This window comes from Oncorhynchus gorbuscha, linkage group LG09 (genome assembly GCF_021184085.1).
Source record: "Oncorhynchus gorbuscha isolate QuinsamMale2020 ecotype Even-year linkage group LG09, OgorEven_v1.0, whole genome shotgun sequence".
Classification (NCBI taxonomy): domain Eukaryota; kingdom Metazoa; phylum Chordata; class Actinopteri; order Salmoniformes; family Salmonidae; genus Oncorhynchus; species Oncorhynchus gorbuscha.
The window spans coordinates 37,117,654-37,129,717 of NC_060181.1; the positions used below are offsets into that span (position 1 = coordinate 37,117,654).

The following is a 12,064-nucleotide window of genomic DNA, read 5'->3' on the forward strand; positions in this document are numbered from 1 at the left end:
TACCATGCATTTGGTTCCCATTAGAGGCAAGGAATCCTCTGGGAACATCACTCTTTCTGCAACTCTGTGACCTACTTCTGCGTCTATATGAGAACCACATGGGAGGGCCTTTACTCGACAGGGCTTTCGAGAGAAAGACATTCGCTTTGTTTGAGTCTAAATTACCATATCTGTGTCTCTCGCCCCATCCTATTTTTAACTAATGTCGGAGGAAAAAAAGAGAATGATGAGGTGAAAACAAGCGGAACATGTTGCTGCTCACCGGGGGCAGATGATATTAGTGGTGGGTGGATGTGTGTGTTCTATTTCGGTATAATTTTGCATAAAGTACATCATTATTATGTATGGTTCTGCCTCGAACTTTCAGTTATAGAAATCTGTTGATATGTTGCAGAGGACACGGGCCAAGTACTATATCATACTTCACACTTTAACACTGTCCAGTTACTCAAAGGAATCAAAATTCCATGAACCTACATGGTACCTTTTTAATGAATGAAAAGTGACTGACCAGAACCTTTCTCAGGAAGCAGCAAGCTACGCTTCCTTTAGTTACCTCAGTCCAGCACGTTCATCCACTCCTCCTAATCCCTCTGATGACATTTTAATGGAGCTCCCCAGAGGACACGGACACCATTACCTCTACTGGGCTAAACCCAACTCCAGCTGCTGCTCTGCTGGACATGCCAGGGCACCGTTCTCATTTAGACTCCCCATAACCGAGCCTCAATACTTGGCTGCAGTGTGCCAGTTTGAGCCCTGATAAGCTTCTGGATATCGAAGTGTTGATCTTGGCCAGTGCGACGATCCAGGTGCACCTGCAGTGAAGTATGAACTCAAATAAACTCTTTCTTTCCCTGGGTCTTCTAAGCTGTTTGTGCTCTGTGTTTAGAGTCTGGGCTGATTTGAGTGTTTGCTATGATGAACGAGTAGACTGTCTGGAGGCTTGTCTGTCACGGCCTCCTGAGACGTTGGCAGCAGAGTACTTGGCAGGATAGTGCTCCGTGTTTGACGGAGGGAAGAAGGACTGACTTGAGGCTGGATTCAATCCGTATCGCGGGACGTTCCGCCGTTATAGCTCGATGTTAAATTGAAAGGCAATCTTCCCGCGTTCGCAGAGACTGCATTCGCGGTAACGCTGCTTACGTCATCTCAATCGGAAATGACCTTTTAATGCGGATCTTCCGCGATACTTCTGCAATACGGATGGAACCTGATTTAGCATGAGTCAAGGCTGTTACAGTCACAACAGGGGGGACGGTTGAATGTGAAATCCTTTTTATGTAATGACAGGATCTGACAAGGTAATGGTTTTATTTTCGTATGGGCTAAGTCATGACCTCACTATCTTTCTTTTTCTCCTTTAGGTGTCCGAAGGCTCCCTGACATGGAGAAGTCCAGCCCCAGCGTCCACTACACCCTCCTGATCGCCTGCGTCCTGGTTGCCTTTTTCCTCGGTGCCATCCTCTCCGGCTTCCTGGTGTCATGCTACTGCAGTCACAACGCCCGCCGTGCCCACCGGCTTGGCAAGGACCCTGAGGCATCCCTCCACCCCGCCCTCTCGCTGCGCAGCCTGGCCAAGCTAAATGGCCTGCTGGACGGCCAGCCGAAAGAGGAGAAGCTGGACGTGTCTACGCCCAAGATGTACAGCTCCTTCGTTCCCAACGGGAAGGAGCACACTCCGGGCAGGCACGGGATGTCACTGGGAGACCCTGAACTTAACCTCTCCCAGGGGGAGAACCTCTCGGGCCTACCCACCCCTGACTCCACCCCGGAGCTGCCGATCAAGAACATGAAGGCCTTCCGGAACCAGTGGGAGAGGAACCAGAACTGCAACAACGCAAAGGAGTCTAAGGCACCGCCTGGTATCGGTTTCGGCCTGGGTTCGTCGAGGTCCAGCTCGGGGGTCACCCAGCAGGTGTTCCCCTTCTCCCACAGCCTGACCAACGGCCAAGCCCTCGGGCACCTGCCCGAGGAGAGGAAGATCCCCAACGACGAGCGTGCAAAGGGGGCTTCGGCCTCCCAGTCCTCCTCCTGCTACCCGCAGACGGTGGTGGATGTGGCGGCCCTGGACGAGCTCCTCAAGCACATCCACGAGGTCAGCGCCTCAGGCAGCCACAGCATCACTGTACTGACATCACCGTGTGCTCCCCTGCCGGGTAGCTCCAGCTCCAGCCATGACCACAGTCACAGCCAGAGCAGCTTCAGGTCCCAGCCCCAGATCCCTGAGATGGAGTCGGCCCAGTACTACAGCTCCTCCACCCTGCCCAGGGACAGTCTGAACCGCCGCCTGGACGTGCCCCCAGACGCTGCTGCCGCCTCCTCAGCTGGCACCACCCCGCTGCAGCAGCAGTCCATCCCCGAGCGGAGCTCAGTGACTCGCCACCACTCCCAGAGGCATTTAATGATCAAGATGGGCAACGGAGGGGCCGTCCCGCGCCAGCACAGCTTCAGACAGGGCGGGGTTGGGCCACCACCCCACCAGCTGCTCACCCGGATCAACTCTGGAGGTGGTGGTGGTGGCGGCGGGGGAGGGGTTGGCTTTGAAGCCCACCGGCCACTCATCCCCAGTGCCTGCCTGACACGGCAGCACAGCTACAGCGAACCGCCCCACCTCCACCGCGCCGCTATTGTACGCCGCACGGCCTCCCTCAAGCCCCAAGTACCCCCCCAAGCCCCTCTTCCTGCCCGCCACTTCGCCCGTAAATGAGCAAGGCAATTACAACTACTGAGAGCTTGGAGTCGTACTGAGAGGCCCCAAAACGACAGACGACGTAACCTCGCTCCTCTCTAAGTTAGGGAAACTCCCCTGTGACGGGGGGGGGAGGGGGGGGGGGGTTGAGTGGGGTTCGAGGGGGCAACAACCGGGACTGGCATATATTTTGACGAGACGGCCGACAATAGCCTCCACACCTGATGAATGTCCTTATACCATATTGGTATTATTGCAATGCTACTTGATCACAGGACAGTGATGGATTAACAGCATATAGAACATGTGGTAGTATTGAATTGACTTGGAGGATCTGTACCCTCGTTTGAGGCCAAAGAATAGAGTAACAGGGGCCCAAACTCAATGTAAAGGACAGATCGCAAGTCGGGGACCAAAGCTGTGAACAATGCCTGCTTTAGCTTGGACCCAAGGCCTCAACTTAAGAGAGCACCTCACAACACAAACAGTGCTCATCCTGCCTGTAATGTATGTATACTGTATGCCTGTGTGTATACATGTATATGCACTTCATGTTAAGATACCAGAGGGCGGAACCAAGAAGCAGCTACATTAACTGTGGTGAGATGGTCAACTCCTAGCCATTTCTTAACCCTCTTATGACAGAGATACCATGGAGGCCCCACTCAGTACACACATTCGGTATATACATCCCTCGACGAGGGATTTAGCAATAACTTACCGTTGTGCAGTTAAGTATCAACTGTACCCCTTGATATAAGGGTAAGTATTATACTTCTGGCAGCATACCATAAGAAATGACCACTTTGATAATGCTTGGAAAATGATTAATTCTGTATTAGTGGAATGATGCTGAGGAACGAGACACATGGCGTCAGTATAGACCCATCATGCATCATAGCGTTACTATTATGTTTGTCCCTGGTGGATGGGGGCTCCGCTAGCCTGTGACAGAAGGCCGCCTCGGGGCCTGATGAGTTAGGAGAATCCTTGCCCTGCATTTGGAATTCTTACTTTTTGGACATAAATGCTACGATAACTCCAGAGGAATTTAACAAGCCCCCAATATGACTGTCATTGTCATTCAAGAAGAGGATGCAGTACAATGCAACCTCAAAAACAATTTGTTTCATCTTTAACACTTAGTGAGAATTGGTTCCACATTGAGGTGCAATCATTCAGGCTATGTATTATATTAGCATTATAAAATTATATTTAAAAAGTCAAGTCTTAAAGCGGAGCCCCAAGAAACCACTCATGGGCACATAGCGCCCTCTTATGGACAAGCCCTTAATAACTGTGTAATAAAGTCAGTAATTATGTTTACCATATTGCTATTAACATTGTGGATGTTGTTGTAAATAAAGGCATCTGTGGAATAATACTAGCCAAACTTTGATTTGTATGTGTTAATGTGTGCCTTATTTAATAATGTGGTGTGGAAAAGGGAAAAAAGTATGTTTTTGTCTCCATCGTTCTGTTGTCATTACAAATTAATTTCAAATCTGTCCTCCTGCACGGACTCCATATCAGAGGTTCTATTTCTACTAACAGCTGTTTTAAAAAATTGCATTCGTCTTTTTTTTTTTCTTCATGAATTTTAAGCTTCTTTATATCCTGTATATTTAATGACAAATGAGCTAGATGGAAAAGATGAGTAGATCTGAAAGTATATCAGCAATGTTAGGTCTGTGTCATGTTTTTGAAAGAGCTCTCGGATATGTTTGAAATGGTATGGACATAGGCTGAGGCATTAACTCTGCTTTACAAAGAAATTGTATTTAATAAGGGCTCTATTCAGTCTGTAAAGCTGAAGCATTACAGATTCCGATAGAATTGTTAAGGTCATTTCCCATTGAGCCGACATGCAGTGTCTGCTAAAGCGGGAATATTGCATTTCAATTTCAATCACGCTGCAAAGCAGAATTTTCGCGCTGCGGATTAAATATAAGCCCCAAGTGTGGGGCGAAAGAGGCTAGCTGAGGGACTTGCAAATGAAAATGCTGCAAGAAGGGCTGGATGGTTGATGATTGCCTGGTCCAATAAGTATGCTATTCAAATGAAGCTCAGGATTGTAGGACATAAAGTAGGTGTCTGAAGATGCCTACAGTGAGCTAACAGTGCCCATAGGTTTAGTTATTTCTTTGCTATCGCTGTAAAAGGAAAATTCCACCCAAAAACTATCTTTTGGTATTTGTTTCATTAGTCTATTGTTTATCTAGTCCCCAAAATGTTTTGCATGTCAGCAATGGACAAATGAAACTAATACCAAAAGCTAGTTTGGGGGTAGAATTTTCCTTTAAATAGAGAAATAGCACCTGCAGTGTGTGTGTGCAAGGAACCAAGACTTTGTTTTACGTTGAGGTTAACAAGTGAGTTGATTGAGTGTGTGCACTGGCACCTTCTCTGCCTCAAGTTGAACAGAAATATCAAATAATTCAATGCTAATGTCAATTGCAAGACACGTCATGAAATGCCTACAACACTAAAACCACGTTATCTATATCCCCTCATCTGGCCACTTTGACAAAAAAAAAGTTGAGTTGGGTGCTAGAATAGATTCATGTAAACTGGTTACATTTGAGTACTGTATGCCAATATTGAGTTTATATGCAATGTTTGCGTTTTCAATTGCTATAAAAATCCCTTCAGAAGAATGCTCTCTGACATACATCTAAAATGTATTTCATTTGACATCTTATTAATGTATCATACCCCTCACTCACTTGACCAATGAGGTTTACTCTTTTTGTAAATATAGCAAACCAGCAGTCACTTGCATCTCCATGGTGATTTCATTTATTTTTACAAGTGGACTTCGCCCCAGATGCTCCTGAATTCTAATAAACACAGCTGTATGTCCGCTACAATTAAAGATATCTAATAAAATTATCTTCAAATGCATGTTGTATGTGTGTCAAATACGTCATACAACTGTGTGGCACCTGTCGTACATAAACCAAGTCAATAGGGGCCCAATTACGACCTGAGTTGGAACGTAATTCCTTTTTATGCCCTTTTCTCTCTGTGTATTCTGACCTTGTATCAGGTATCAAGGTAAGACCCAGATGCAGACCGTGTCGAAGTAGCAATGTTTATTACAGCAACAGGGGGCAAAGGTACAGGACGGCAGGCAGGGTCGGGTCAGGCAGAGGTCGGTAATCCAGAGGTGGGACAAATGTACAGGACGGCAGGCAGGCTCAGAGTCAGGGACAGACAGAGTGGTCAGGTGGACAGGTACAGGGTCAGGCAAGGGTCAAAAACCAGGAGGACGAGAAAAGAGAGACTGGGGAAAAGCAAGAGCTGACACAAAAACGCTGGTTGACTTGACAAACAAGACGAACTGGCAACAAACAGAAAACACAGGTATGAATACACAGGGGATAATGGGGGAGATGAGCGACACCTGGAGGGTGGTGGAGACCATCACAAAGACCGGTGAAACAGATCAGGGTGTGACACCTTGAATCTAAGCATGGCAATCGCGTGCCATTATCCTGCTATTTCTTCAGGTGGCGATCGAATAAATGGACGTGTGTACAAATACGACGTATTCTGACCTTGACTTAATTCCCTAATTATTCCACTACCTTTCGCACAAGGAAACCATGAATATGGTCTAGCGAACCTATCAGTTCCACGTGCAAAAAATCATATTTATTTTTTCCGATAGAAATAACACCGTTCTCTATGCACTGTAATATACAACATGATAAAAGCTAGGTACATTAGTAATCCATTTGGATAAGGGAATTGTAAATGACTTGTTTTGGATATATTTTACCATATCATTTCTGGAGACAAATGTGAAACCAGTCATATGGCTGCAAACACAAACATATCAACACATCACCTTTCCCACAGTAAAGTTTATAAAATGCTGTGCCGTTATGCAGAATTTCAACTGTATGGCCTTTGAAGTTGCATGGATGGGCACTCTCAAATTTCTTAATTATAGGCTACCCCGACTTTCTCTGTTTCCTATTTCTGTCAGTAGGCCTAATAATACATATTAAACTGCCAATTCACTGTTAGTTCCCTTCAGTTCGTATAGGCTACAACAGGCATCACCAAATAGATTCAGCCAGGAGCCGATTTGTTCTTGAGCGGTTGGTCGGGGGCCGGAACATAATTACAAATCATTTGTAGACTGGAAATTGACTGCAACAAGCCCAAACAGATACAGTACCGGTCAAAGGTTCGGAGACACCTACGCATTCCAGGGTTTTTTCTTTATTTTTACTGTAGAATAATAGGCAAGACAAACTATGAAATAACACATATGGAATTATGTAGTAAGCAAAAAGTGTTAAATAAATAAAAAATATGTTTTATCTTTGAGATTCTTCAAAGTAGCCACCCTTTGCCTTGATGACAGCTTTGCACACTTTTGGCGTTCTCTCAACCAGTTTCATGAGGTAGTCACCTAGAATGTATTTCAATTAACAGGCGTGCCTTTTTAAAAGTTAATTTGTGGAATTTCTTTCCTTTTTAATGCGTTTGAGCCATTCGGTTGTGTTGTCACAAGGTATGGCCTAATGCTTTAACCACTAGGCTACCTGACTCTAATGAGGACCGCCACAGGAAAGGAAGACACAGAGTTACCAATGCTGCAGAGGATAAATTCACTAGAGTTAACTGCACCTCAGATTGCAGCCCAAATAAATGCTTCGCAGATTTCAAGTAACAGACGCATCTCAACATCAACTGTTTAGAGGAGACCGTGAATCAGGCCTTCATGGTCAAATTTTTAAAAAGAAACCACTGCTAAAGGACACCAATAAGAAGAGACTTGCTTGGGCCAAGGAACATGAGCAATGTGCATAAGACCGGTGGAAATCTGTCTTTGGTCTGATGAGTCCAAATTTGACATTTTTGGTTGCAACCGCTGTGTCTTAGTGAGACGCAGAGTAGGTGAACGGATGATCTCCGCATGTGTGGTTCCCACCGTGAAGCTTGGAGGAAGAGGTGTGATGATGCTTTTCTGGTGACACTGTCTGTGATTTATTTAGAATTTAATGCACACTTAACCAGCATGGCTACCACAGCATTCTGTAGCGATACGCCATCCCACCTGGTTTGGGCTTAGTGGCACTATCATTTGTTTTTTCAACAGGATACGAATAGGCCTATGCATAGCCTATAGTTAGCTTTCTTTCATTGATCCCGACGTATTAAAGGGGATGGTTTAAGATACATGTACTGAAAACCCCACAAGGTGTAACGTGGTGCGTACTGGTGACAGAGAAGTCAGGCGCAGGATAGCGAAAACTGATTTACAACGGTATCGTTTAATAAACATAAAAAACACAGTAAACAGAACAATCAATGAATGGGTCAAACAAAACCCGGTAATCCACCAGTATAACGTGCACAAGCACTACAAGAAAACAATTCAGAACAAGGACATGGGGGGAAACAGAGGGTTAAATACATATGTAATTGATGGAATTGGAACCAGGTGTGAGGGAGACAAGACAAAACCCATGGAAAACGAAAGGTGGATCGGTGATGGCTTGAAAGAAGGTCGTGACTTCGACCGCAGAACTCCGCCCGAACAAGGAGAGGGACCAACTTCGGCTGAAGTCGTGATACAAGGAAAACTTTTGGCTAGCAAGTAGGAGAGTTTTCAGCAGTTGAATTACATTTATTCAGCATGTGCAGGGGAACCACACCTGCAAAGCCTGTTATGTAAGCCTGAATAGCCAACAACTACTGAGAAGTGCGTAGGAAAGGCGTGTGTAAGAAATGCGCAATTTCCTAAATCGAAATCAGCCCCAAGGTGAAGATTAAGGGAATGAATAAATCACATTGTTTCAAGCGGACCATGTCCAGTGTTTTTTATTTGGTCTGAACATACATTAAAATGGCTTTCTTTTATAAAAATCCAAATGGCTAATTTACATGGTTAATTTAGCTTAGAACCATACCTTGCGCTGTCAGATTCTGATGTTCCAAGCATGTTAATGTGAAGCTTCTAAAACATGTTTAAGAAAAAATGTAGTAATTTTTGCCAAGTCTAATGTCCTATGAAATGTTTTGTCAAGAATTTGATTATGATTATATACCTGGAGATGAATGACAGCCATATTTTGTGAGGGATTCAAAAGAAGCCACATGCCCATTTTTTAATCTCAGATCTTTGGCACCCTCATGAGGTCTATTGCGCACTGTGCAGTGCAGAAAGAGATGACAGTTTCTGTATCTTTTATTGATGAGTAAGTGTAGCGCCGGACCTCACCTAGGTTTGAGTTAAAGAGAGGAATTAGGCAAGGTTGTCCTATCTCTCCGTACCTGTTTTTATTAATCACCCAACTTCTTGCAAATTCTTTAAATAATAGTCCTGTACAAGGTATTTCCATAGCTGGTAAAGAAATTATTATAAGCCAGCTGGCTGACGATACTACACTTTTTCTGAAAGACGCTAACCAAATTCCCATATCGATCAATGTGATACAATCCTTTTCCAAAGCGTCTGGTTTATTTTCTAACATTAAGAAATGTGAACTCATGGCTGTCAAAGATTGTGTGACACCTTCATATTATGGTATTCCAGTAAAAGAAGAACTTACATATTTAGACATAACCATTACAAAGGATCAGAAGTCTAGAGGCTTACTAAATTTTAACCCTCTTATTAAAAAAAACAGAAGAAACTAAATCAATGGCTACAGAGGGACTTATCTTTAAAAGGTAGAGTTCTAATAACCAAGGCTGAAGGTATCTCTAGACTAACATAAGGTGCTCTATCTTTATATCTTGACCGTAAAATAAGCAAGGAGATAGACCAGATGCTTTTCAACTTTCTTTGGAGAAACCGTACCCATTACATTAGGAAAACTGTTGTAATGAACACTTATGAGAATGGTGGACTGAATTTTCTGGATTTGTTATGCAGGTGAATGAGGACCCAAAAGCGACTTGGCGAAAACAGAGTCTTTAATCCAGTAAAGTAACTTTACAATCAAAAGGCATAATTCTACTCGTAATGACGAGAACAGACTGGAGACTCGATCAAGAACTGCAGGTTGCCTCGGGAAGGCACTTGAACGTAGCAGACTCAGACACCTGCTCACCACGCAGCATCTGAGGGAAACACGACACGACAGGGCGATACACAGACACAGCACGGTGAACAATAGACAAGGATCCGACAGGGCAGGAACGGAAAACAAGGAGAGAAATAGGGACTCTAATCAGGGAAAAGGATCGGGAACAGGTGTGGGAAGACTAAATGATTGATTAGGGGAATAGGAACAGCTGGGAGCAGGAACGGAACGATAGAGAGAAGAGAGAGAGGAAGGGAGAGAGAAAAAAGGGGAACGAACCTAAAAAAGACCAGCAGGGGGAAAATGAACAGAGGGAAAAGCAAAATGACAAGACAATCTAAGACAAAACATGACAGGATTTTACTACTTTAAATAATACTTTCAAGATCAATTGGATAAAACAATTCCTAACAAGACCCACTTCTATCTAGAATTTTATTCCTCATCATGTCTTCTCTACTTTTGGTGGCCTTAACTTCATGTTGTTTTGCAATTATAATATTGACAAAGTTCCAGTGAAACTTTCTGCTTTTCATCGGCAGGTTTTCTTGTCATGGTCCTTAATTTATAAACACAATTTTTCTCCACACAGATATTATATATGGAATAATCGGGATATATTGTATAAAAATACCTCTCTGTTTTTAGAATATTGGTTCAGAAATAATATCCTATTGGTGAGCCAACTGGTAAATGCAGAGGGTCTTTTACTCAGTTATAAAGAATTCTTATCACTTTACAAGGTCCCTGTAACACCTAAAGATTTTGCAATTGTTTTAGATGCCATTCCCTCAGGTGTTGCTATGTTATTCAGGAACATGTCAAGACCTGACCCTCAGAGCCTACCTTCTATTGACCCTGTTGACTCATCAGTAGGAAAGATTTGTTTCTCTTTTGGTCCATTCAACAACAGAGCGATACGATCCTTGTTTCAGCAGGATGTTGTATCTATACCTTATGTCATGCCTTATTGGAATGGATTTATTGATAATATCTGTTGGAAAAAAGTTTGGATGTTGCCACAAACATACCTACTTGTTAACAAAATTAAGGAAGTTTCCTTTAAAATTATTCCTAAATATTATCCTGCCAACCACTATATGAAGAAGTTTAAGGAAAACATCAACTCAAATTGCTCCTTTTGTAATGACCACCCAGAAACAGTTGTGCATCTTTTTTGGCATTGTATGCATGTAAGAAAACTGTGGCAAGACATCAGTAGGTTTATAATTGAACACATGTATGAAGATTTTACACTATTGTGGAGAGATGTACTGTTTGGATTCTTTACATACAATAGAAATAAGCGGAATCATTTTTATGTAATTAATTTCATTATTCTTTTGGCCAAATTTCATATACACAAATGTACATTTACAAACAGAAAACCACATTTTCGTATCCTACAAAAATAAATTGAACTGTATTTTAAGACGGTTAAATGCTCTACTAACAAAAAAGCTGTTAGAATTGTAAGTATATGCATGTCCCTTAAGGTCCTTGTGTAATTGTAAAGTGATATTGTACCCCCTAGCTCGATTGTCCATTGTTTGTAATCTATGTATTCTTGTGTTCCCTCATGTGCTTTATGTATTGATTTGTTGTTAATAAAAAAATAATATATATAAAAATAATAATAATAATAAATAAATAAAAAATAGTAATAGTAAAGATGTTCTCAACTGTGGTATTAGTATTGCCACTAATACACAAATAAATGAAATGATAAACCCTAGCATTATGTCGAAGCCTTCGCAGCTCAGCTATTCCTTGTCATGTGCCGTTACATGTTTGTCAATTAATTAAACATGTTAAAAAAAATAAAAAAAAATTTCATAAAAAAGTGTAGTGCCGGGATTCAATCCGATCTCGGGTTACAGGCATTGAAGTTTTTAAAGGCAGTTTCCGATAGAGCCGACATCGTGTTTATGGCGAATGGGATCTCCGCGAATGCAGGAACATTGACTTAAAAATCCGCAGTAAAAAGAAGTAAAATAATCAAATGTAAAAAAACATCCTAATCAATGACTAGAAAATGGTTCTAACAACCAATAATTATAGAGTTCAAGACTTTACTGCAAGACTGTGTTTACAGGCAACATGAACACTCAGTCAGGTTATTTTGTTAGCAATCCAAAACAATAACACAAAAGCGAGGCCCCGTTGACTAAAAACAATAGACTGATCAAACACTGGGTAGTACTGAAGTAATTTTCCTTCCAGACAAGTATAAACGTGTTCAATAGGTTAAAGACTCGATTCAAGCCATAGCGCTGATATTATAGCGTGATTGACATTTAAAGGCAATGTTTCCGCATTCAAC

At 42.7% G+C, this 12,064-nt stretch overlaps 1 protein-coding gene across 1 annotated transcript in view; it reads left to right on the plus strand.

Moving 5' to 3' along the window:
* LOC124043495 (semaphorin-6D-like) overlaps positions 1-5,596 on the plus strand; it is a 151,949-nt gene extending 146,353 nt beyond the window's left edge. Inside the window, 2 exon segments of the mRNA XM_046362151.1 lie at positions 1,368-2,665; positions 2,667-5,596. Coding sequence (XP_046218107.1) covers positions 1,368-2,665; positions 2,667-2,732 — 1,364 coding nt within the window. The 3' untranslated portion in view covers positions 2,733-5,596.
* The last annotated feature ends 6,468 nt before the right edge of the window (positions 5,597-12,064 follow it).